Consider the following 25,710-nt stretch of genomic DNA (forward strand, 5'->3'; position numbering starts at 1 on the left):
TCTTTACACAAAGATGTCGCAATTGCTCAACTGGACACTGACAAAACATACAGAAAAGTCTTTATTAGCATTGTTACAGGCAATGCATCCATAACTGATCCTTGCAGTGTACAGTCCCAGCCAAGATCAAAGCAAGAATTAGCAGACTGAAGTCTATTATTGTACACATGTGCAGAAAAAGGACCTCCTTTGAACTTCAACAGAAGAGACTGAAATTCACTTTACAAAAAATAAAGTAACACCCATTTTTTTATGTAAAAAAGGGCCAGCTCCTACCAAGCTGACAGACCAAAAACATCTTAGAAGTCAGCCAAATTGTATCTCCACACCTTGCATATACCAGGCTTAGCATTTAAAGCTTATTAATGATACATACCAGGTAGAGACAAAGTGGGAATTGTATATTTGATTGGTCAGTCATTACTGTAGTTACTGCACCTAAGCAGTTTAAATTCAGCATAGGATGGTAGTATCAGAAAAGTGGAAATTTCCCTTTGTTAGATATAATTAATCTGAATTTTAAGTGAATGAATGTGAATTAACTACTTCACATCCATTTAGAGTAGTTGACATTAAAAACCATGCCAATTCAGAAAAGCATTCTTAAAACTTCAGCCTGTTTCTATGTGGGTGAATACTTAACCCATTAGCAAAATTAAACAGAATTATAGAAGTTATCCTTTGTGCATAGTTAAATGCCACGAGATGGATTTCACATTTAGTAAAAGCAGGCACTGCAAGAAACAGTTGGTAAGGAAGAGATTGTGCTCCCTCATATCAATCTATTTGAGGGGGAAATGGGGGGAATCGATGTATCTGCTTCTTGCAACTGCTGTTCTCCCACACTGGTTTACGGAAGTGCAAAACATTAAATTGTTTGATAGCCAGCATGGCTACGTTTTCTGCCAATTAAATATGCAATCAATACTATAAGGACAAGTCCAGCAAGGGCTGCACCAACTATGATTGGGATCAACATATTGTTTTCATCCATTGGGCATTCTTCCGCTGAAAGAAAGACAAAAACAATCCTATTAAGCAGCTTTAATCCTAAAATTCTGTTAGAAAAATAGCAAGGAACCAGGCCAAACACCAAATAATCATTCCAGGACCCAATCTATTCTATTCTTCAATGATCTGTCAGGGTATCTACATTGACTATCAGAAAGTGAATTTAAACCATTTTGCCTCCTAACTTACTGCAGGTGCCTTCCAAATATTTTTTGAACTACAATTCCCATCATACCTAATTCCTGGCAGGCTCATGCTGTGAGTTGTAGTCCAAAATATCAGAATTCTAGGTTCCCATCTGGTAGAACCTTAGAGGAACAACTTCCCAAGGTAGTATTACATTCGTTACCACTTGGTAAAACTGTCTGTATTTATTCAAAATTAATAGAAAGTATAATGGTACTTCAAACTCTTAAGTTTTGACAGTAGTAGTAGTAGTAGTTCCAAAGGGGAAGTGCTTTCTTGCCCACCTTTGAGCACAGGTGGTGTCTAAAGTAACCATTTCAACCTTGTTACTTTGCCCTTCACATGAAATCAGGCAATTTCAAGCCTGAGAAAAAAGGCACACAATCTTACAAGCGGCATGTTTAGTTCAACTCTAGGCTCTCTAATCATGGCTATCATATTTTCTCCCAGTAGTAACAGGAGACAACTCTAACTTTCTGTGGAAAGGACATATGCACAACATCAGTCCCACAATCACACCAATATAGGAACTCCCTTGCTAGCAGTTCAGCACAATGGGATGGATGCAGAGAAGTCTGGATTGTCGCAGCATGTATCGCTAGGATGAGGAACTTAAGTCCCACCAGCCACAGCTGGTGACTGGGAGCAATGGGTTAGCTGTTAGCAATATGATGCAAATTAAAATGGTCAGCAGTCAGATCAAATGACGTTGTGGTAAACTCTACTTGGGAATCTGAAGGGTTAATAGCCAAACATTTGTAGCATACTAATTAGCTATAGGCTTAAGCACAGCTGTGTACAGCTGCAGTAATGTCACTTGATCAAACTACATTTTTTCTCTATATGGCATCTTGCTCTGTACCAACTCCCCCCATCCCTTTTGAAACTGCAAAAATGGCAGTCTGCCTTTACCAATTGGGAGTCAACTTTAAATTAGTGAGGCTGCAGGAAGAAGAATGCTTATTATGGAGTGTTCTGGTACAACAGACTAAGAATTAATGATAGTCTTCCTTCTGAAACTTATTTAAGCTTCTTTTAACTACCTTCAGTGTTTGGGCAGAGCCGAGATGAGCCACCATATTTGTTCATCACAACCTCAGGGGTAAGTCACAGATCATGTGCTCACCCACAGTAATGTAAAGTAACAAACCTATGAATGTGTACAGGTGACACCACTGAGTTTGACTAAGCTAGCTCATCAAGTTACTATTGCTCTGAAAGAATGAAGTTTTTGCACTGAACTTCTGTTTAACATAGTTTATACAGCTTACGTGTTCCAAATGTGTCTCCTGTGATCTTGAAAGCCTGGACTTGAGCATTGAATATATTGAGAGAAGTTTCATTCGAGATCAAAATACTCTCTTCTGAAAAACACTTGTATGATTTTCCAACTGTAGCTTTGAGAGCACTCAGGCTATCGTTGTCAGCTTTAAATGTTCTTTCTGTATTAAAAAAACAACCACACACACAATTAAGTAGGACCACACTCTTTTGTAAAGGCACCAGCCCATTTTGCCACCATGTTTTTATAGGTGGTGGTGTGAAGTCCTGATGAACAGTAACAAGCCAAAAGTCAGGACTCCTTTCCTGCTATCAGTACAGCATTGTCGTGGACAAGCTATTGCACCAAACTTTTATAGGCTATTTGCTTTCCTGGGCTTCAGGACCCTGAAATCATGGTGTGGATGTCAATCAAAACAGTTGACTGTACTTCAAGGTTCATGGCTTTCGCTCTTATCTCCTAGTGAGCCTTCTAAAAGCTAAAGAATGAATAACCCAGGCATTTCAAACTGGCAATAAACACAGTTTGTGAATACTTGCATCTCTTTGCTATTTTGGACATTCTTTGTATCCTTCAAAACCTAAGCTATTAAAGTCATTTTAAAATATATAAACAGTATATATTACTTACTTATAGATTCAACAGGCAGACTTGTGCTCACAGAGATACGGTGCAGAAAATACTTGTCAGTGGTTGAGTTCTTAAAAAGAAAGATAAATCTTAGTCACTTGTTGGATTTCTTTTAAAAGGCTATCCTATGCATGCTACAGGGCCACCACATCACTGGTAAAATATGCTGCAGTTGTTAAAAGACAACATACATCTGCATATCATGACAAGCCATAATTAAAACATGGGTTATGTGCATGCACATACTGCTGAATCACTCCTGCTTCACTCCCTTTGTTAAGCCAGGAACAAAAAACCACAAGCATTGGCAACTACAGATGACACTGAAGAAGAAATGCCCTATTTTAAGGGCATGAACTCCAGATCCCACTGGAACTATTGATGATTTTAAGATAGTGAGGCTGTTTCATAAACTCAAGTAAATAAACGTAAACATACAAAATTACAAGTCATCTAAATTTGCCATTTTAATCTGCAACACCTTCCTCCAGGGTGATAAACACACCAATAGTAACATAATGAAAACCTCTAAAGTAACCTTCTAAAAACAGTCTAAAGCTACTGAAGTTCTGCACATGAGCTATTGTGCCCTGATCCATGATCTTCCCAATTACTGGTAGAAGCAGAGTTATGCACATGAACAGAGTAATATTTGCATGGTCTATATATGTCAAACACAGCTCTGCCTGTAAATCAGAAGCAGTCAATGTGGTGTCCTCCCAACTTCACTGGCTCCAGCTAGCATGGCCAAAAGTCAGGGATGATGGGGGGCCTAGACCAATACCATGTGGAGTACATCAGCATTCTGTAAGTGTTGCATCAAACTATGCTTACCTGCTCAAAATAAAAAACCAGGTCAGTGCTCCCAGAAGTCAAGTTCAGAGTAACTGTGGAATCCCCACAATGCCCAGAGAAATTTGTATTTGCTGGAAGATTCAACAACTCCCACTTCTTAGTCTTGGAAACAGAAAAACAAAACGTTATGACATATTTTCTTTTAAAAAAAAAACCCTTCTCACTGGAGATCAAGCAATAATGTATATACTTTCAGTAAATTTTGTGTAAACAGCTTTGGGAACAGTGTGCAGAAACAGGAAAGCAACTTTCCTAGCAGTACACAATAGGGTTAAATTGAATGACTTTGCTGTACAGGCTGTGATCTGTATGGATATTGAAATGAGCACATTTAAAAACCTTTGGAGCACAGCAGTGTTATCTCCTTGATTGTTTTTAAAATTTAGCTGTTTTTAATTGTCTTGTTTTGTTGCCCTGGGCTCCTCTGGAAACGAACGCAGGAAAGAATTTTCAGTAACAACAATAGTGCCATGAGGGTGATCAGATGATCAACTTTTCCAGATTTTGCCATGTTTATGATTAGTCTAAATTTAACTGGCAGTTGTGCAAGAATAAGAGATCCTGGCCAAGTGTGCAGGACACACTGCACAGGTGGACGACACTAACCTCCTTGAAACACATTATTGTGTGGCTGCTGGTGCTGAAGAGCCTGGGTTTAATAAGCCCACTAGTCTGGTCTAAGGTGCATTAGCTTCCCATATATCTCTATGTATTTCTATGTATAAATAATAAATATGGAAGTTACCTGGTTTTTGGTGGTGTAGGTAACATTAAGCTGCAGGCCCATAGAAGCAAGCAAACAGCCAGTCAAATTGTATCGTCCAACATCTGGAGTTTTGGGGGCTGCAGTTGGTGCTGCAGTTGGTGCCACACTTGTAGTTGTGGGAATGGCGGTTGTAGACCCTATGTCTTCACTACAGCGAGTTTCTAGAAGGCAGTGATCACAAATCATAGCATGGAAAGTAAGTCAATTAACACCTAGACAACCTTCATTTTTTCACTTTGTCCTTTTCTAGTCAGCCAGTCTTTTCTCCTGCTTCACTCCCAACTACAAAATGTGTACTAAGCCCCTTTTCATTTTTGAAAATAAATTTTAATATTCCTTGTACAGCTGTGTTCTTCAAGGCAATTCATAGTTTGTTAAGCTCAAAAACAAAGACATCTACCAATAATGCAATCATTAAAAAGCCCAACAATACGAAACACAGGATGGGCACGGGAGCTAAATATTTAAGCATCAGCATGAAGCCTGCAGGGGCAAATTTACCACAAAACTCAGGAAGACAATAAAGGGATATTGAAATAACCAGAAGAGCAAAATCTTCACCTGGCATCCAAAAGACAATAGGTGAGCTTTTTTTTGCAGAGCATTACATAAATGGGGTGCCACCATCAAAACCACTCACCTTACCACATTAGGTGTGGAAATGTGGGGAAGGGCCAATGAAAATCTTAAGGTCCCAGGGCAGAAATATATGAGAAAATAAACTCATTCAAGCAGACTGACCCAAAGTCATTTAGAGCTTTAAAGGTTAAAACCAACACTTTGGATTGGGCCCAGAAAGGGGCTGGAAGCTAGTGCACATGTACAATATGATTTTATTTGCCAATCCCCATCAGTAGTCTGACCACTCTTATTTTGGACCAACTCAAGTTTCTAGATATTTTTCAAAGGCACAATGCTGTATTCCAACCAGGAGCTTTGTTGAGTCATAGTTAGGTCAGCCAAAACTGATAAAAGGTGCTCCAAATCACTGGACCACCTAAACCTCATTGGGGGGGGGGGGCAGTGGAGTGCTCAATCAAGAAGCATCCACAAGCTAACTTTGTGTCCTCCACATGTTTGGACTATGATCAACTGCAGCCAATATGATTGTGCTGTAGTTGTAGGAGCCCGAGCCACAGTACCAAATATCTAGAGGACACCAGTTTGGCAATGGCTGGCCTATGATACTGAAAGCTGTTGACAGGTAAGAGAATTAAGTCACACTCTTCACCTGTCTTGGTAGAGACCACCTCATAGGGAAACGCAGGCAGTTTCTGTTCTTTCCAAACCCAGTCCTAATGCCTCACTAAAGTGGATCTAGAAAATCAGAGCCATCCAAGAGAGCTTGGAGCAGCTAAGCCTAGACAAAGTTCCTGTCTCACTCAGGTGCTGTATAGCTTGGGTCCACTCCCTCTCACAATCATGAATTTACATTCTCCTGGATCCAGGCAGACTGCCCCTTCCTAACACAAGTGGTTGGTCAAACTAGTCCAGAGCCATGTCACTATCCTCAGGCCTCAATAATTGAAACTCCAAGCAATAAACTGGACCAGACAGTGTTATGGAGCCCACCTAAGGCACTGCACTAGAAGTAATAGGTGTGATGAAATAGGCATAAATCATCAGTCAACATTTCTTTTCAATTTCCATTTCAAAAAACACTTTGATAGGAACACCCATCCACCAGATATTAACTGTTACTTCACCCCCCCCCCCACAAAAGACTAGATAAAATTCCACCAAGACTCAATGAACCCAAACACCCAGTTAGCAATAGCTAAATGGCCAAAAACCTTCTCAGAAATGACTCCCATCACTAAATTGCTTCCTTAAAAGGTTAATAGGGTAGCCCTCTCTCTCATACTACCCCCTCCACTGACATTGGCACAACTAAACACACACCTTTGCTTGAAGAAGTCAAGGCTCTTGGCCTTTCTCAGCAAATTTATCAGCTGTGAGGACTGGTGTGAGTCTCATAGCAGGGACAGTGGCAGCTGGTGCTCCTGCCCCCAGCCGGGTTTTTGTGTGGTAGCAGTGAGGAGCAGAGACCAGATGGCAAAAAAGAGCTCCTGCTGTCCTACTTGTAGCACTGCTGTTCCAAATTCACCCTTGCATTTTGAAGGAAGCTGTGTCTCAAACTAAACTTGGGTGTCAGGCTCGTCGGTGTGATAGCAATTTGTTTCCTGGAAACGGGCCATTTAAAAAGGCATGATAAAATTCATTCATTTGCTGCTACATTGCCGTTTCACAAATTGCACACAGCAAAGAGGGCTCCTCCTGTTCTTCCAAAACACTATACTGTCAGAAAGACCAGTGAAAGAACTGGGAGGAAGGTTCTCCCAGTTTGCTCTTCTCTTGTCCTTTCCAACTAGGCTTCAGCTGCATTTGCCAGTAATGCTTACTACTTCCCAACTTATTAACAATACCCTTTGGCTTTCTACATGATAAGTTGTTGGTCATTCAAATCCTATGCTTTTACAAAGACTGCTTTGGCTTTCCCCAATCAGAAACTCATTTTACATAAACCATTACAAAATAGCAATATTCCAGCACAACTCCAGACCTACAGAGAAAATGGGAGTCTCTGGGGTATGACTAGTTCCACTGGGAAGAGTTGGCATGCCATAAGCTTTTTGAAAATACAATGCTTACCTTTTCCACTGAAGGTGTTATTTACAAGGTATGCTTCAAGGGTAACATTGCTGAGGACGACAGTCACATTTTTCATGCTTATGGTGTTCTTACTGTGACATGTATATGTTGTCTTTAAGTCTGCTCGAATATCAGTTTCCTTGGACACATCTCTTGCTCCAGCTGCAGAAAGTGTGCAATTGTATTAGTGTGTGGTGGTCTTCAGACAATTTCTCCATAAATATGGCAACCATCCTAAGTACCACCAAGCCAGCTACCTTCATCATACTGTATTTTGCAAAGCCTCAAAACACTTACTTTCATTTGAGTTGGGGAAAAAGCTGGCATCTGACAAGTTGTAGGTGAACGTCAGATTACTGACAACGTAGACGTCTGGATTTTTTACAAATGTCATCTTTAATGAGTTCTTGTTGCCAAATCCAATTGCAAGAACTTCTGAAGTGTCGTCCAGCTTGCCACATGTGCTTTCTGGCAGTACCACAGCATTAGAAGGAAGTGAAAAGACTGTGACCTAAGAGACAAAAACAGTATTGCTGTTATAGTGAGCATCAGAACTGTTGTAAACATAAAACAACCCAAAGTAAGTAAAATTCTTCAAGGCATTCAATAACCATAGTAAATTTTGGGGGGTGAGGGTGGGAATATAAAGTCAACCTATAAGTTTTAGTGGTGCACCTCTGGGTCAGGATCTACCGGTAATTGCAGTTTAATTTCTACAATGTAGGATAAGGCTTTAGAGTGAAGTGTGGGAAGGAGGGATCCCATGCCAAGTAAAAATGTGTTTGCTTGTTATTTATTAACTAAAGGTTAGGCAGGTGGGGTGTGCATTGGGGAAAGAATAATCCCTCCCTATGTTTTATAAAGGATTTGGCACAGAGTAGATTGGGGCTTACTTACCACATTTCGTTTCTGTCTATTCCTAAACTAGGCAGGCATACGTAGCAACAGAATTTTAGCAAAACAATAGTGACAGAACCAATGGTGTACCGATTAGAATGCTGGACTAGGACAAGGGAGATTCAGGTTCAAATCCTAACACAGCTATGAAGCTGATTTTGTGACACTGTGAAAGTCATTGTCTCTCAGCCTAAATTACTTTACAGGGGCGTTACAAGAATAAAATGGGGCTTTAGCTTCTTGTAGGGAAGGCAGGATAAAATTGTAAAATTTAGCTGAATCTCCTTTCCTGCAATTTCTATCCATTAGCTCCAGTTCTGCCTTCTGGAGCAACAGACTGTCAGCTCTGTTTTCTGCATGATATTTTTGAAAACTGCTATTGTGCCCACACCCCAGCTTCTCGTCTCAGGCTAAACATGCCCAGCTTTTTCAACCATTCCTAATAGAATTTGGTTTCCAGACTCCTCTGCACTTGGGTCACTCTTCTCAAAGTACACTCTCATCTTTCAATGTCTTATTTAAGATGTGATGCCCATAACAGTACACAGCTGTAGCCTGACTAGTGCAGAACGGAGTGGAACTATTACTTCTCATGGTATGATTCTGGACACAATCCTGCTACCAATGCAGCCTGAACTTTCATTGGCTTTTTTTAGTAGCTGCACTGGTGGCTCGTGTTTAATTTTTTGACTGACAAACCTTTAGTTACTAAAGATACCTACTTTTCACATGTATTGCTTCAAAGCAGGTCTCCCCCCATTCCTACACTTGTGGCCTTGATTTTGTAAACATAGAACTTTACAATTTCTCACTGTTCAACTTTATCTTGCTGGTTTGGGTACCGTGTTTTAGCCAGTTACAATCACTTTGAATCTTTATTCTGTCTTCTTCCAAGCTTTCTGTCACCTACAAATTTGATGAGCATATCCTCTACACCCTCACCCAAGGGATTTATAAAGGTTAAAAGACACAGCACCTAAGACAGTTCCTGTGCAGTACTTCAATCAAGACTTTCCTCTAGGTCAGGGTTTCCCAAATTTGGGTCTCCAGCTGTTTTGGATTCAATACCCATCATCCCTGACCACCAGCTAGGGATGATGAGAGTTGTAGTCCAAAAACAGTTGAAGACCTAAGTCTGGGAAACTTTGCTCAAGGCTGATGCAGAGACCATTAATGAGCACATGGTGGATACGGTTGTTTGAGCAGCTATAAAAGTGAAGTTAGCATTGTGTGCCTTATAAACAGGGCTATTTTTAATCCCATATTTTTTTAGAGGCATTATTACTGATCCCAAGGAATTGGGTTAGGACATAATTTTATGTATAACTAAATTTTATCCTCATCTCCCACCAGTAAATGATATTACAAACTTGTTTTCCATCAAGCTGTGCCTTCAGTTGACCACAAACACTTCAGCAAAGTACTTTCCTTTCTGAGTGAGTTTTGAGCCAATTCATGCATTACTTTCATGATGTACATTTAAAATTATTTTCCTACCATGTGGATAGGATGAACATATACATATACTAACAAATCAGAGACCAAGGTTTAACTGCAGCTCCCAATCAAATATAGAAATTCAAAATTTCTTCAGACTCAACCTTGAGTGCTAATTAAGCATCTTCAGCTCTGAAAGCAGCATCTTGCTGCTTTTAGCCACAGAACATAGGACCTTAAAAGTTATGTCTCTGTAAGCAGCTTTCTGGGCCACCACTCATTTAAGCTTCAGCATCCTCACCTCTTTACTGGTGTTTGTGTTGTATTCCACTGTAAATAGCACAGAAAAATTGGCTAATATGCAGGTTTTGTTTTTCCCATCTCTTACTTCAAACGCTGAAGATACTTGTAAAAATCCTGCAAACAGAAAACAATAAATATCAAGAAGTGCAATGCCGATAGACAGCTTTGAAGAATATATGCAATGTCCATATGTAACGATGGGCTTCACTGGGACAAGATGACTTTTGTGGAAGCAGAATATGATTGCTTTTAGAAAGCCTGCACTTACTCAGTACAGGCACCTCCCCACTCGCACACAATTGATTTTGGTGTCCAAGGGGGTGGCATGGAAGGAACCCCCATGCATCCTGCTGCCATGCACAGCCGCCAAGAACAGAACCGCCACATAAGCGAGGATTCCCCTATAGCAACTCTTGCTCGCAACACATTTTCTTGTGTAGATAATCTAAACCATTATTATAAAACACACAATATTTAAGAACCTTATGTATTAGTGCATTCCTACGTTGATACAAAGCATGTTCCATAGGGATGAAAAACTCTTAAGCAACCATGAGAATGATGTAAGGAAAGTCAATTTATGTCAACCAGAATTACAACCATTGTTTGCAAAATGGTTCATTGTATCTCCACTGGCTTTATTTGTATCTAGTCCTCTTGATAACACACTGATAAGAGTCCTGTTACAAAACTACCAAACATTCTTGATTAATTCATCATGTGAGAAACACAAGCTAACAAGTTTTAGCTACATGCTAAAGAATCATTTTGATTTGAAAATATACAAAAGCAGAAAGCTCATCACATCTCCATTTTTATACTTTTAATTGTTTATATGAGTGGGTTGTATATGTTTTCATAATTACGATACCAATACTCAAGTGTACAAGACGGCTTTTTAGTAACGGAGCCATGGCTTACATTAAGACTGTATGACAAACACAAAAATATTACCTAAATACTCATTCCCATTTTACTGAAAATTAAAGGAATGTAGAAATCCCCACCCCACAAAGGTGTTCCGAGTATATTCTACCTCTGGCCGGGGTCAGTATTTTTAAAATGTGAACAGGCAATATTAAGTTGACCTCAGCTATCAGATGTCTTCATTAATAAGGTTCTAGTTGCTACAGTACAGGCTGTTGCCAAAGGCAACTACAGATTACCACCTGCAGGAGCTAATGATTTACTCAGATTGCACCAACATATGAAGATCTGCACAAAGGACAATTCTTTAAACCTCCACCTTTTTATAATTTAAGCTACAATCTTATATGCTTCCCCTCTAGATTTACACAAGTACATTGTTAGGCTTTTTCTACAACAGTGACATGTTTTCCCAGTGCTTCCCCCTTCCTTCCAAACTGCAGCAACTTAATTCCCTCTCCAAAAACACAAACAACTATCTTGGAATACCAAGTAGTGACCTGCCAACGAAGCAACATTGTTGGAAGACACAAAAATTGCGCAAGTTTCACAGCCTGATTATACCCCATCATTTTGTTGATTTTGTCATTTTTGAACATGCTGGAGTGGCAGCAATTCAAGCCCATTATGAAAGTGCATTCATACAAGTTTCTTCTCCCAAGAACTGCTTAATGCAGAGAGAAGGGCAAAGTCCACTGCAATGTTTTCATCTTCTACTTAAAAATGCAGGAAGGCTGTAAGCTGTTTGTGCTTCTGAATGACAAGTTTTACTGCAGGAGAATTGTGTTCCATTTGTTGTCAGAGGTCTCCTAACATTTAATTGGGAGTATATACCATGGAGGGATTCCTCTAAAATGGAATAAAACTGCTATCTGAATTGCAAACACTGCTACATCTTTGAATTGTATGGCAGAATCAGAAAGAAACAAATGAGCTACACTGCCAAAACAGCATCCAACCAATAGAACATATTCTTCACAAGAGACTAGTCTAGCTTATCCAACTTTGAGAACAGGTGTTTCAAGCAGTTTTACATCACTTAGGGCACAATCCAAACTTCTGATGTGCCAAACAGTTTCACCAGCCTCTGTGGGATGGGAAGGGGCTGAGCTGGCCTAAGATCCGGGCCCCATCCCTACAATAGCTCCAGAAGCAGAATTTTGCCTGCCCTGCACCCTGGCAATGAGAGCAATAGAGCTGCAGATGTTGTGGAAGCTACGCTGCTCTATTATGTGTTTCTGCTGCCCAACCAGGGTTTGGATTGCTCTGCCAGTGTATTTTCAATGCCAGTTTCTTTAAAGTCATTGACTATTCATACCCTATGCAAATAATATTTTAACCAAAATGCTTGCTTGGTTTTTTTAAAGATATGCACCAGAACCAAGAAACATAAAGGCCTTTTTAAAATAGATAGATCCTTTTTATTGGCCAATTCTCACAGGTTTGAAACTATCAGCATTATGCAATACAGAGCTGGAACTGCTTATTAGGAAATGGGTAGCCGCTTTACAATATGCAAGCTAACAAGATGAATATATAAATCAAAAGAAGACACACCTGCCTTACTCAATCACTCAACACCACATTAATAGAGTGCAAGAGGCATTTTAAATACAGTATGTGGACAATGAAATTTTTAAGCTGTGGGATCCATGGAAAGATTCTTTGTATTTGCCAGCACATTTAAGATCTGCAGGCAGGCAGCAAACAAGGGCACTAGTCTGGCTGCAGCCCCTCCTGTGCATTTCACAATACTGTACTGCACTATGGGAGCATGGCTGTTCCAACCCTTTATGCAGTGGATAAAAGCAGAGACAGGAAGACTCCAGGGCAGCCTGAATCACTCTCTACTCTATGATAAGTGTGCCATGCTCAGAGTAGTAGAATGGTAGCTACATGTTTCATGCGATGAGAATCTGAACCATTGAGATACCTAGTCAACTTGAGTGAAGAGCAGCTATGTGGGAAAGCAGTTCACATTAGGATTGCGCACCCCATCTTAACTTAAGAGCAAGGCTAGGTTAAGTTTCAGTGGATCATTTAATAGTCTTGAAACCGAAAAGTTCATCATTATGCAAGACAATATATCACACAGCTTCCTGCTAAATAGTCATCCCGGCCCAGATTTCATGCTGCATCAGCTCTTCCTGAGTAAGCAATTCTATGCTACGGATAAACATAAAACACAAGTTTTAGTGGAAAGTCATTTGTAAGCTTCATGTTTTGGATTATACATATGTGAAATGAGCTGGTACAAAGAGATGTTTCTAGTATTTATGCACCAATGTAGGTTTCTTCCTTGTGACTATGGGGCAACTGCAGATAAACCTATGGAATGAATATTACCCTTCCAATAAAGCAGCCAAGAAAAAGAAATCCCCCACCGCTTTTCATCTGATAACGGCACCTCCATCATGAGCCCTTTTAAGTTAGTGCCTTCTAGCAAGAGATTAGATGACACCAGTTTGTCAGCAACTCTGTGATATATGCAAGACTTTGGGCCAACACTGCACTAGGAAGATCATAACTTTCATATCAAGAGTTTAGCAGTACTGCAGTGTTCAGACTTATCACACTTTTCCAAAAACACTATTTGTGCAATTTTCAAAAGCTGAATTGGTGGCTATTAATTTATAGCAAGAAACATCTGTTATGTTTCCCAAATACAGCTTCTTTACACCTAAACTGGACAAGTCCACTGCAGAAGGGAGTTAAAACCCTCCACAATTATCTACATATCCAGAGCCCTCAGCCTCATTTAGGGCACTGGAAGGATTATCATTCCTTTTACACCCCTTGTTTATCTTCTTTGTTTGCTCCTAGTAAATCAACTAGAGTTTGGCAGTTCTGGAGAGATATCTACCAGACCTTGCAGTTAGCTGAATTGTTGTGCACATGCACAAGGATTCCTTACCATACAGATCCATTCAAACTACCCAAAGTTTCAAATTGTTATAGAAACCTCATCTCATGCCATAAAGCTGGTTCTAGTTCAACCATTTGTAGTTGACAGCTGATCTGGAAAGTTTAAGAAAGCCAACAATTTTCTTGCAGGCAAAGATGTACAGTACTAAGTTTATAGTTGCTTATGGAAATTTATTCCAAAATCCTGAAGTAATCAAGTTCAAGAGAAGCCACCAGTCAAAGTTACAGCTCCCACACAATTAGATATCAGTTAACAAGTTTAATATTATATTTCACTGAGCACCCATAAGTCTTTTGAAGACATGGGCATGAATGAGAGTTCAAGAGAAGACAGCAGTTGACCAAAGAGTACTAAATCATCCAACAATATTGTTTGTAGGCAGTATGCTCTCCTGTCCTTTTAGAACCTTTATTTTGGTGCAGAGCAGGAAACTGCAAAGTGAAACTTGAGGGAGCATCATATAAGCAAAAGTTGAATTTCAGGAAAAAGCAGATATCACACCCAGAATAAAATCCACTGGCAATCAGATCCATGAATGTATCTTTAAAGAATCCAAGTTCAAAACCATTAAAAACACACCCCAAGTATACATAATTAGTTTAAGTAAAATAAGTATTCATTATTTTGCAGTAAAAGGGGAGACTAGTCTCATTAGTCCCAGGTTTGTCTCTGGTTTTCCTAATCTTTGTGTTTTAATGCCTTTAAAACATTGTAAATAAACCACTCTTGAATTTACTATATGTACCTTTTTACTTCTAACATGCCTCTGCTTTTTTACAACAGGCCCAAATACTTCAGCCTATAATGGCAAGGCTAAATTTAATGACAAAGGAGATACAATCAATCTTGGGGTGGGTGGGGAACACTTCAGGATATACATAACCATCTACTGAGTGGGATGGAGTAAGGCAGAGACTAATAATCACATACAAATCCATACCATATCAAGTCAAAGCAGCACAGAAGGACACAAATTCATGAGTCATACTTGTTCTTCATTCTATACTCTGGCCTACATTACAGTACTGGGATGCCCAGGTTTTCTCATTTACCTCAAGCTATAGTGAGAAGATTGTATGATTTACAGCCTAACCCTATGAATATTTACTAGGGGGATTAAGTCCCACTGAGTGCAAGAGAACCTGTAGAAATCTCTGCGAGATAACAGCTTCATATAAACAGTGTTATACACCCAGTGATAAAGATACTGAAACCAGACAATGCCACTTGGGAGAAAAAAACCAGCAGAAGACAACTACTATCAGGAGAGAAGAATTTCACCTTCAGCTGGGTCACCTATTACATTCTAAGTTCCTTCACATTTGCTACATCTAGTTTCCACAAAACACAAGTTAGGTAAGATGGGGAATGCCTTGCAAAACAGCAGGGATGCAGAACCTTTTAGTTGGGAGGACACATTCCCTTGGGGAAGCCTTCCTAAGCCACATGGCAATTATGAGTAGGGCCAGAGGTAAAAGTGGGCAGAACAAATGTAAATTTTACCTTTGTACTGCAGGTTGGTTTGCTCACTCACACTCTCAAACAAGCCTTCCTATCTTCCATCCAGAGAAACAAGACTACTTATCAGAGTTTAGCCAAATACAAGAAGGCTGCAAAGCAGTGCTCATGAGGAGTGTGACTTGGGAAGCTGTGTGACTTTGGGGGGGGGGTAGTCCTGAGGGTCAGCCAGAGTGGCCTCAAGGGAGCATTGCCAGTTTTGTTGGTACAATCAAGCGGAGAAGAAACTCTCAGTGCTCTCTGCACCAATATACCAACAGTGAAAGTTATCTATTTCAAATTAGCAGTATGCAAGGCCTCAAGCACAAGAAGGCAAACAAGTTCTCTTGCTCACACCTGTAGTTGCTAGAAGAGGACACTTCCGCAAAAAAATAAAATAAAATGGTTTGCAGAGCTGCTGGGGGAAAACAGAACATAGGGATACAGGATTTGAGCAGGCTTCAAAACACAGTTGCCATGGAAGGAGAACAATCAAGTGGCAGTATGTTTCTTAAGATATGCAGCTGCAGCCAAAAGGAATTAGGCGTCAAGGTTTAAGGTTACAAAGCCACCCACACCCTGGGTGTACAAGCTAGGCAAAGGTTGGAGTAAAGCTACAGTAGCAACTAGTCAGTCTCGCGAAACAGTGACCTGGAGGAAAAGTAGGTTGTCAGTTCTGAAGATAAAGCTCCGTGATTAATAATAATTTTATTATTTATACCCCACCCATCTGGCTGGGTTTCCCTAGCTGGGCGGCTTCCAGCACATAAGGGGAGAAGGGTGGGGGACGACGAGATGGGCTTCGGTATACAGCCAAATCACACCTGCCTAACTGAGGAGAGGCAGCTCCTTTAAATGTTGAATTCCGCGTTAGCGGTTGCACTACATTAAGTACACCGTGTACTGCGCCACCGTTTCCCACGGCGAAAAACACTCCTCTTGCTTCTCCCTAACGCGGAGAGGCTGCTCTGCCCGCAGGGCCGCGTGGGAGTCCTGCCTGCCCTTTGGCGCGGACACCTGGCCCGCTAACTTCCCAGGTGCCGGGAAAAGAAAGCGGCTGCGGCGACCCCGCGGCCCGGGCCCAGCCCTCGGCTCCAGGAAGAGGCGCGGTGCCAGCCCAGCGCCACACGGGAGGAGGCCGCCGCCTTTTTCCTCGCCGCGGGGCTTCAGGCACAGGGCGCAGGCCTGGAGTGGAGGGCAAGGGGCGGCGGCGGCAGCAGTCAGGGCGCTCCTTCCCTCCTCAGGTAAGCGGCGGAGACCAGCGAGCCGTGGCCGGGGAGAGGCCTGCGTAAGGAAGCCGCCGCGGATACTCACCCAGCAGGGCCGCCGCCAGGAACAACCCCCAGCTGTACCGAGGCGCCATGACAGGAGCGGGCCGAGTCGGGAGACAAGACAGAGCAACACGAAGCTGAGCGGGGAGCGCAGACTGAGGAACGTCGGCGTCGGCAGCACCGAATAACGCCGAGAGGCGCGGTCACGTGATCGACGCCGTCGTCGCCCCGCCCCGCCTCTCCCACCGCTTTTTCTTTTACCTCCGTCACCTGATCTTAATAAACCACGCCCGGCCTCTTTAATAAAGAGTGGGGTGGGGGGGGGCAGAGAGAAAGAGAGGGCAGAGGGCCGGGGAGAACCAGAGCCGTGATCTCGCGAGAACGGAGAGAAGCAGGCCATAGGCTGAGGCCGTTGAGGGATTTTCTCTCTCCCCCCCCCCTTTTTAATAAACTGTAGATTTTTTAACCGATTTCTGTTAGTTCTCACGTCACGGTGCTGAACTGCTAAAAGCGAAATATAGGGAAAGCTCGAATCGGCTTGTGGCGATTATCACTATTAGGCCCGCAACACATCGTGGCTGAGAATCTGTGGCGGGGAAAACGACGCTTTTCCCGTGCGTCGTTCGAGGTCGGCGGCTGGTTGCAGGAGTTTCCTTTGGGAAGCTTCTCCAGGTTCTGTGCCAAGGAAATTAATCCGATGTCACATGAGAGCTCTAGCGATAGAGTCATGTTTTTTTATTATTGTGTGGGCGGAGAGGGAAAACAAATTATTTCCGAAACATAAATCCTGTACTGGAAGGTTCTCAGGAAAAGCAAGAGAGCCCCTAACAAATGTGGGCTTGTCGGTTGCACTGTCGCCACAAACGTGACTTGATAGGCTCATAAGAGCAGGAAGAGGCTCATAACTACAGACATTTTAGGGCGAGGTGCAGGGAAAGTCACATAATAACATGCCAGCGAGACAGCAGAAATCGAAACACAAGCTGCGTAAGTTTTAAGTTGCTTTATGTTGAGCTGAAATAAGTTTCAGTACCTGCTCTGGCTTCTGAAGCCACCTGCAGCAAATGGAGGTGACAACCTACCAATGCCACGAAATCTCACTAAAATGGCTACAGCTGTCACTGGTCATTACTGCCTTTAAAAAGAAAAAGGACGCTAACAAAAAAGGAAAGAGGTCAAGAGAGGGGACTGTAACGGAAGAGGGTAGATATGAATATGAGCTTGGCATCAATGACTGCAAACAGGAGGCAGTCTTTCAAGTCCCCCCCCCCCCATCCCTTGACAGACAAATGGAGTCGAGTGTTTCCCTTTATATCTCTACAAATGCATCTCTAATGCAGTTGTCTCCCACATCCAAATGACCAGGCACAGAACCCTGGAAAGCTGAACCATTTTCAGGCCATCAGTATGGGCAGATGTGCAAGCAAAAACTAGTACTGTACTAACTGGGAAAATTACATTTATTTAAAATTGTGTTGACAATAATAATTTATAAAGTGCATGTTATTAACTTTTATATTTTTATTTTTCTCTTAGGTTTTTCTGGTCAGATCTACCAAATTATACTATTTCAAGCAATCAATAGTTTTGACTAGTAAACTGAAGTAAGATCCTGGTTACTGATATGTTGTTTTGGTCTATTATTTTGTTTTCCAGTCTAAATAATAATTTAGCTATATTTATTGTAGAGATATTGCCCATAACTTTGTTAATAGCCTTCTGTGCAAGTTTCCAAACTGAACAATTGTTGCAGGAAATAAAGCAGTACTGGAGACAAGAAAAGAAAAATGAGGATGTACTTTGTAAAAATACTGAAACATTGAACAAATCCAGACATCTCCAAACTAAGGCCCACGGGCCGGATGGAGCCCATGCAAACCAACTGTGTGGCCCCCGCCGCCCACTCTTACTGGCGCTATTTCCAGGTCGGCATGGTGACGGAAATAGCTTTTGCACATGCGCAAAACGTCATTTCCAGCGCTCTTTCGGGTCTGCGGGGGCCTGTGCGCACAAGCTATTTCTGGTGCTGCACCGACCTGGAAGTGCAACGGAAAAAGCGAGTGCATGCGTGTATGGGCACGCGCTCTTCCGGCCTGCCGCACGATCGGTGCCGTACGAACTAGCCCAAGGCCAGGTAAGTTTGGAGAACCCTGAACTAATCCGTTGTATGAATCCTCATGAAGGTCCTGTCTTTTAGAAAGAGGCATACTCATTATAGTAGTAAAAAGGTAGCAATGCAATTTTACTAATATTGGATAGACAATACTCCATGCTATTGCAAATAGGAAAGAGATTGCCACTGTATGAATGTGATAAAGCAGTTACTATGCACGAGATCTGGTTTAAGTAAAAATCAGATTTAAAAGTTTCTATTTGCTTAAGATTTTCTTTTTGAAACAGGAAAATGGGAAGGAAAATTCAATGAATGTTGGATTCATCACTAACTCATAGTAATGCAGATGAGAAAAGGATTTTAATTTGCAGAAGTCAAAATAGTACAAGGGAGTTTATATAATAAACCAAGTTACTAATTTTATGCAAAGCATTTTAATAAAGATACTACTAACATTAATGACACAAAAGGTCAAACTCCCTTTGGTTTCTTTTAAACATACATCATTATGAATATCCTGTAAAGCCAGCTGTTACAACTGTCTGTTAACATAGCTTTCTTTCTTCAAAGTTCTGTGAATTTCCATATAAATGATATGAAACAAGCTACTTCATCTGTCAAGGTAAAACTATGAGAACAATCAAATCTTCCTGCGTGCAGAAAGTCCAGAGAAACTTTGCATATGAATGCACAGTATGGGATAGAAAGGAGGAAAGCTACCACAATAGGAATATTTTCTCATGTTTTCTCATGTTTCAGCAAGTATGATCCGAAGAGGAGCTGGATTGTTTTCGTTACAGGGCTAAAAAGCCTTAAAAATATATTTTGAAATTTTCTAAGATCATGCCACTGTAATTACCCTGTGTGTAACTTTTAGAATAAAACTATATTATCCTATAGTTTCATTTTTTTACATGAAAGGTTAGAAACAATTATCCCAGAGCTAGAAAGTGCTTATTTGGTTCACCTTCATGTGGCCAAGAAGAAAATATATCTCACCAATGAATATCTGAGCTCATTAGAAAGCTCATCTATTTTAATGCTGTTATCCTCTTGGCACTTGATCCATCTAAACAGGGATAAAGTATATAAAACAAAAAACAAAACAAAAATCTAACAGAACAAACTAGAATTCTTGGTGCATAGTTAAAACTTCAGTGTACCCCGAGACCACTGATTGTTCTTCAACAGTGTTTAAAAGAAACTCAAATAATTCTTGAAGCGAAAAATGGCAGCGTAAAGTATTTTTATGATGTGCTGTCAAACACACACAACCACTCTTCAGGCAAAAGAATTATACAGAGGACAATTACCATTCACTCCAACTCCAAAATAAATTTTGAACAGAATTCTGAAAGAAATCAAGAAGCAGATCTAAAAATAATTGTCTCTGAATACCACCACAGATTCTAGGCAAGGATGTTTCAAGTATCAGCAGTACATGCAACTGCTTAATGAACATCATTCCCAGTTCTGCTAAAAGTAAGGTTTGGGAACAACACAAGTATCCATTCTTGGGAAGCTAATGTCCTCCTGTTTTATAAAAACAGTTTCCTCCTCATCATGCAACATAGTGGTACTGATTAGGGTTATCTTTGTCTCTCTCCATATAGTCTCTGTCTATGAGAGATTCAATCCGCTTTTTCAAGTCTCCAGGCTGTAATAAGAAAATAAGTTGACACTGTTTAGCAATGTAAGGACAAAGGAAATAAAATACTAGAGAGAGACACACAGGCAGACAGACAGACAGACAGAGGGAGACAACTCTGAAAATGATAATGTAATCTGTGATCACAGTAATTTTACCATAATTGTTCTCCCAATTTCACCTCTCCCTTACTGTATTATACATTAATATTTCACTCACCTTTACTGGAAATTTTAGCTGATTATATAACTCTGAAACAAGAAGATTGTGACTGAGTGTCTTCCGCATCTTCATTATTCGTACTATGGCTGCATCAATCTGATACTGTCTATCTTGAAACACCCTTTCAGTTGTGCTGACTTGCTCTTCGACCTGTACGGCAAGTATGAAAAATATGCATCAATTACCCTCACACACAAACACACATGCACTCACACATGTGCGTACATACATGCATATTATTTGGTTAATTATAATAAATTGATAGAATGGAGAGAGGATCTATACCAAAAGAATTGGTACTGATGCTATGCCATGGCCAGCTTTTGGGGATTAGGCAGGAGTAATAATAATAATAATAATAATAATAATAATTTATTTATACCCTGCCCATCTGGCTGGGTTTCCCCAGCCACTCTGGGTGGCTTCCAACAGAATATTAAAATGCAATAATATATTAAACATTAAAAGCTTCCCTAAACAGGGCTGCCTTCAGATGTCTTCTAAAAGTCTGGTAGTTGTTTTTCTCTAGATGAGGTGGTGGGAGGGCGTTCCACAGGGTGGGTGCCACTACTGAGAAGGCCCTCTGCCTGGTTCCCTGTAACCTCACCTCTCGCAATGAGGGAACCACCAGAAGGCCCTTTGTGCTGGACCTCAGTGAAGTGAAACAAAAGTCAACTAATGGTTGCATCATGTAAATTTGCCTCTCAGGAAAGGCAGCACAGGGTAGGACTGAAATAAAGGTCAGATAAATATTTACAAATTATCTACAAATTTAACTGGCTGAATCCATAACCATGTCAATGTTTAGTTTTCACCCCTCAAAACAACCCCCCTCACTGAGTCTAGAACAACACTACAACACTAGGTTGAGCCTTGAACAAAAGCACTTCTATTCAAGGCTGAGAATACAGTACATTTTTCATACATGTCCTAACCTCTCTTGGTTAAACCCAAACACCACTGCACTATAGACAGACTTCCAAAGAGCTGTCAGCATCAAATACATACCGTTTCTTTCATCTGGATTTGATTGATCTTTATTCTGAACAATTTATGCTTAAAATCACCATTAAAGGCAAATTTGTCTCCATCTTCTACATCCTTTCCTCTTGGACTTTTATTCAGTACTCTTGCTTTACCACAGGCCAGAGACTGCAAGGTTCTTTTTAATTCGCTGTCCTCTGTGAAAGGGATTTAAATGCAAACACACAGTGGAAAACTGTTTTCAATTTCTGTATCAATTGCCATAAAGCACAGACTGAAGAGGAAATGAGCTGGAAAAGTGTTGAGATAGGAGAAGATGGAGATTGCTCTAGTTCAGTCCTGAAAATTTACATGTTATCTACTTGCTTAGGGGAGTTAACAATATCCTAGGTGATCGGGATATTACAAACTGCTTCTGTCCACCTCCCTTCTGCTGCTATAGTGCAGTAGACTGTGAAATATAAGCCTGACATATACAGGTACAGTAGCACCTCGGCTTACGTTACCCTCAGGTAACGTAAACTTCGGGTTGCGAAAGCGGCAAACCCGGAAGTGTTTCATCCCGTGCACATGAGCAGAAGCTCACCCCGTGCATGCATGCACAGAAACAGTCTGCCGCCATGTGCACATGCACAGAAGCGGTCCCTCCGGTTGCGGAAACCTCGGGATCTGACCGGAGCTCAGAAAGTGATCCCGTCCGTAACTAGAGGTACCACTGTACAACTACCATAGTAGTTTGCTTGGGGAAACACAACAGTACTATTGTGGATCCATGTGCCTCCCCTGCTTTTCTTCTATGCTTAAGTATAGAAAAAAGCATGAGGGAATTGCCAGCTACCATAACGCAGTGCAATCCATAGGCACAATATTCAGTTCACAGCTCCATTTAGTTCAGAGCCCAGAGTCAACTACATCATGTATGTCATAGGCAGTTATTGGAACAACTGCTGTTTGCAGCCTAAATGTGTTCCGCAATATGTTTCGAAACAACAGTGGTAACATGTAGTACTGGTATCTCTTTGTATTCATGGTTACCTCTATTAATAAAGCTCTTGTAACAAGTCATTCTCCTGTACAGTGGTACCTTTACTTACGTTCACCTTCGGGATACGTACGTGGCGAACCTGGAAGTATTTTTCCGGGTTTCGCCAGGCGCGCATGCACAGAAGCGCTCTACCGCGCCGTGCATGTGCGCAGAACAGGCACCTCTGGTTGTGGAAACCTCGGGATCTGACCGGAGCTCCAGAATTTATCCTGTCTGCAACCAGAGGTACCACTGTATTTTAATCCGATCACATTTATGCCAGATCAAATCCACAAGACACCTGTCTTCTCAAAAACATACCTATACCAGTGGCCATTTTAGTTTCTTCAAAACTGAATTCATCTCCTTCATTGAACATTAAAAGCACTAAGGTTTGGAAGAGTGACACCTGAAACTCCTTCTTGCCCTAAAACAAACAAAATATGTATATTTATAACATTACACGCATACACACACTAGCTTAACTGTTAATGGCGCTATCCCCTGTTCTTCAACAATGGTCATTTATGTGATACACACAATAAATTAAGCAATTTGCAGTTGGATAGAATTTTTTTTTTAAATTACCATTTAAAAAATAAAGCATATATGCTTGTATTTACAAACAAATCATATACATCAGCTGAACTTATTTTGGAATGGGGTAAGTTACCTGCCATACTCCAATATATCTTTAGGGGGACTTACTCTGGCCTTGGCTAAGCCAGGATGAAGGACTTATGCCAATGTATCTCCAGATGAGCAGGCTCTATGTTGGAGAGCCAACTATTGTAAACTCCCCTCGTTCAGGAAGATCTTGGGTTTGAGTTGCTCCCTTAGTGTTAGTAGTAGTAGTAGTAGTGGTGGTGGTGGTAGTAGTAGTAGTAGTAGTAGTAGTAATAGTAATAAATAATAATAATAATAATAATAATAATAATAATAATAATAAAAAATTATTTATACCCCACCCATCTGGCTGGGCTTCCCCAGCTACTCTGGGCGGCTTCCAACAATCAATCAAACAAAGCTTCCATAAAGGCAGAAAGCTTTCCTAGAAAGGCAGGAAGAAGGAAACTGATGGATGACAGGTTTGGCATTAAACCATTCTGAGCTAAAGTGAAATTCAGCCTACGATTTTCCAAAACCCACCCCAGCTATTTCCAAAATTGTTTTCCATTCTTAGTTCCAAACAGAATGCCAAAAGTCATTGGCCCAGTTCAAACAGTACGCTTCAGGATGTACATACATAAAATCTTTGGCTAATTTTTTTCTCAAATGAATCTCTGGAAGGACCATAAGCTTCAGATCTACATGCATCAAATTCTATATGCTGCACTCTACTCTAAATTTCGGCACAAGCAAGATAGGCAAGTTTCATGGCAGGAAGGCACAATCTGATTCTTGCACCATGCATAGAGAAAAGATTACCAATATATTTTTGCTTGCACAGCAGAATCAGACTCAAAGCTGCAGCATAATATATATGGACTGATAAAAAATCTCACAGAATGTTGCTTAATGTGAATGCTCCAATGTTCACCAAACAACTAGTGTTTATGTTCCATAGATTAAGTGCAAGTACTCTTTCAGACCTATTTGAGCACAACTGCTCTTATACAATGCAGGCAACTAGTAGCATAAAATATTTTTGATAATCAACCTCTGAAAATCCTTCTGGCTCCTGGAAGTGTGATTTTCTTTTATGTATGGCCAGGGCTCTTTTTCTAGAAAAAGAGGTGCCAGAACTTGTTGACCTTTTTATAGGGGAGAGCTTTTTTAAGCCAGCAGTCAACTAGCCAGGACAGGCAGCCCAGGCAATCCATGGAGGAGCTTTCAGGCCACGCCAGGCCAGGCTAGGCCAGCTCATCAGCAACCACTCACCAGTCCTACTTATACTGCTGCTGCATCTGTCACCAAGAAGCTTTTTTTGGGGAAACTGCAAGCCTGCAGTAGTGGCTGGTGAGGCAGCATGGGTTGCTTTTCTGGCTTCCCAACACCATGAGTCACTGTAGCCTACTGGAGAAGGAAAGTGAGTAGTGTGTGGAGCTTGGCGCACGGTGGCAGAGTTGACCCTGATTCACTGCACTGAGCTCCTTGTGCTTTGTACTTCTTCTTCTCAATAAGCAGCAACTTTGGGTACTGGTAAACCAGAAGAGCAACAGAGTCACACACACACCACTCCTCAGGCTGCTATGTGTAAGGGAAATGGAGGGTTTAGGAAAGCTGTAAATGGGAGTGGGGAGATAGCAAAGATTAAGTTATTCAAACACACCTCTTTAAATTCTGCTTTCAGGACAGCATGTCCTAAACTAGTTTGCCACTGAAGTTTTCGACCACTATGCTTTCCAAGATAAAAAGTCTTAAATACTTCTTGAAGTTTAACCATCTGAAAAACAAGAAATAATAATAAGAAAAATAAATCCAGGCAAACACACAAATCCAGGCATAAATGGCAGCTAAATACTAGTAACATTTCATGTATTCATTCATGTCTATAAGTAAAGCAGAAAACCAAGCAAAGAATGCAAATCTGTACAATTTGCAGGATTCGTTCCAACTGCAGAATATCGACTTGCAGCACAGAAATGAATACTCTCCTTGAAGAAGAAGAAGAAGAAGAAGAAGAAGAAGAGTTTGGATTTGATATCCCGCTTTTCACTACCCGAAGGAGTCTCAAGCGGCTAACATTCTCCTTTCCCTTCCTCCCCCACAACAAACACTCTGTGAGGTGAGTGGGGCTGAGAGACTTCAGAGAAGTGTGACTAGCCCAAGGTCACCCAGCAGCTGCATGTGGAGGAGTGGAGACGCGAACCCGGTTCCCCAGATAACGAGTCTACCGCTCTTAACCACTACACCACACTGGCTCTCATTGAACATCCCATTATTATGAATGACTAGCGGAGAAGAACTCAACAGCCCTTAATCAGTTTTGGAAAACGTGCAGATACACTGCATTTATCCAGGATCTTACATTTGGCTTTAAAAATTGTTAAATCAGAATTGAGTAGGCTCTAAGGCAGGCAGGGATGCACAACCTGCAGCCCTCCAGATGATGTTGGGCTACACCTCCCACCATCCC

The 25,710-nt window shown here is 41.1% G+C and overlaps 2 protein-coding genes across 2 annotated transcripts in view; both read right to left on the bottom strand.

Annotated features, from left to right (window-relative positions):
- Positions 1-43: 43 nt before the first annotated feature.
- LAMP1 (lysosomal associated membrane protein 1) lies at positions 44-16,871 on the bottom strand. Its single transcript, XM_033147726.1, has 9 exons — positions 16,684-16,871; positions 10,018-10,133; positions 7,680-7,893; positions 7,383-7,544; positions 4,710-4,891; positions 3,944-4,066; positions 3,110-3,179; positions 2,469-2,639; positions 44-1,008 (listed from the first exon to the last, which is right to left on the bottom strand). Exons 1-9 carry the CDS (start codon positions 16,730-16,732, stop codon positions 869-871), a joined length of 1,227 nt encoding a protein of 408 aa, XP_033003617.1. The 5' UTR covers positions 16,733-16,871; the 3' UTR covers positions 44-868.
- Positions 16,872-19,094: 2,223 nt separating this feature from the next.
- CUL4A (cullin 4A) overlaps positions 19,095-25,710 on the bottom strand; it is a 33,525-nt gene continuing 26,909 nt past the window's right edge. The window contains exons 16-20 of the mRNA XM_033147727.1: positions 24,904-25,017; positions 22,953-23,058; positions 21,632-21,804; positions 20,621-20,773; positions 19,095-20,410 (exon numbers count right to left, since the gene is read on the bottom strand). Coding sequence (XP_033003618.1) covers positions 20,315-20,410; positions 20,621-20,773; positions 21,632-21,804; positions 22,953-23,058; positions 24,904-25,017 — 642 coding nt within the window. The 3' untranslated portion in view covers positions 19,095-20,314. The remainder of the gene's footprint in view (positions 20,411-20,620; positions 20,774-21,631; positions 21,805-22,952; positions 23,059-24,903; positions 25,018-25,710) is intronic.

Source organism: Lacerta agilis, chromosome 4 (assembly GCF_009819535.1).
Source record: "Lacerta agilis isolate rLacAgi1 chromosome 4, rLacAgi1.pri, whole genome shotgun sequence".
Lineage (NCBI taxonomy): Eukaryota > Metazoa > Chordata > Lepidosauria > Squamata > Lacertidae > Lacerta > Lacerta agilis.

What these genes read in the sequence shown, in the direction of transcription:
- LAMP1 (XM_033147726.1), bottom strand. Translation starts at nt 16,732, where the DNA reads ATGGCGCCTCGGTACAGCTGGGGGTTGTTCCTGGCGGCGGCCCTGCTG. An exon ending in CCTGGCGGCGGCCCTGCTGG is followed by an intron (nt 10,134 to 16,683) that starts GTGAGTATCCGC and finishes TTCTGTTTGCAG; the next exon opens with GATTTTTACAAGTATCTTCA. An exon ending in AGGAGACACATTTGGAACAC is followed by an intron (nt 1,009 to 2,468) that starts GTAAGCTGTATA and finishes TCTTTCTTTCAG; the next exon opens with CGGAAGAATGCCCAATGGAT.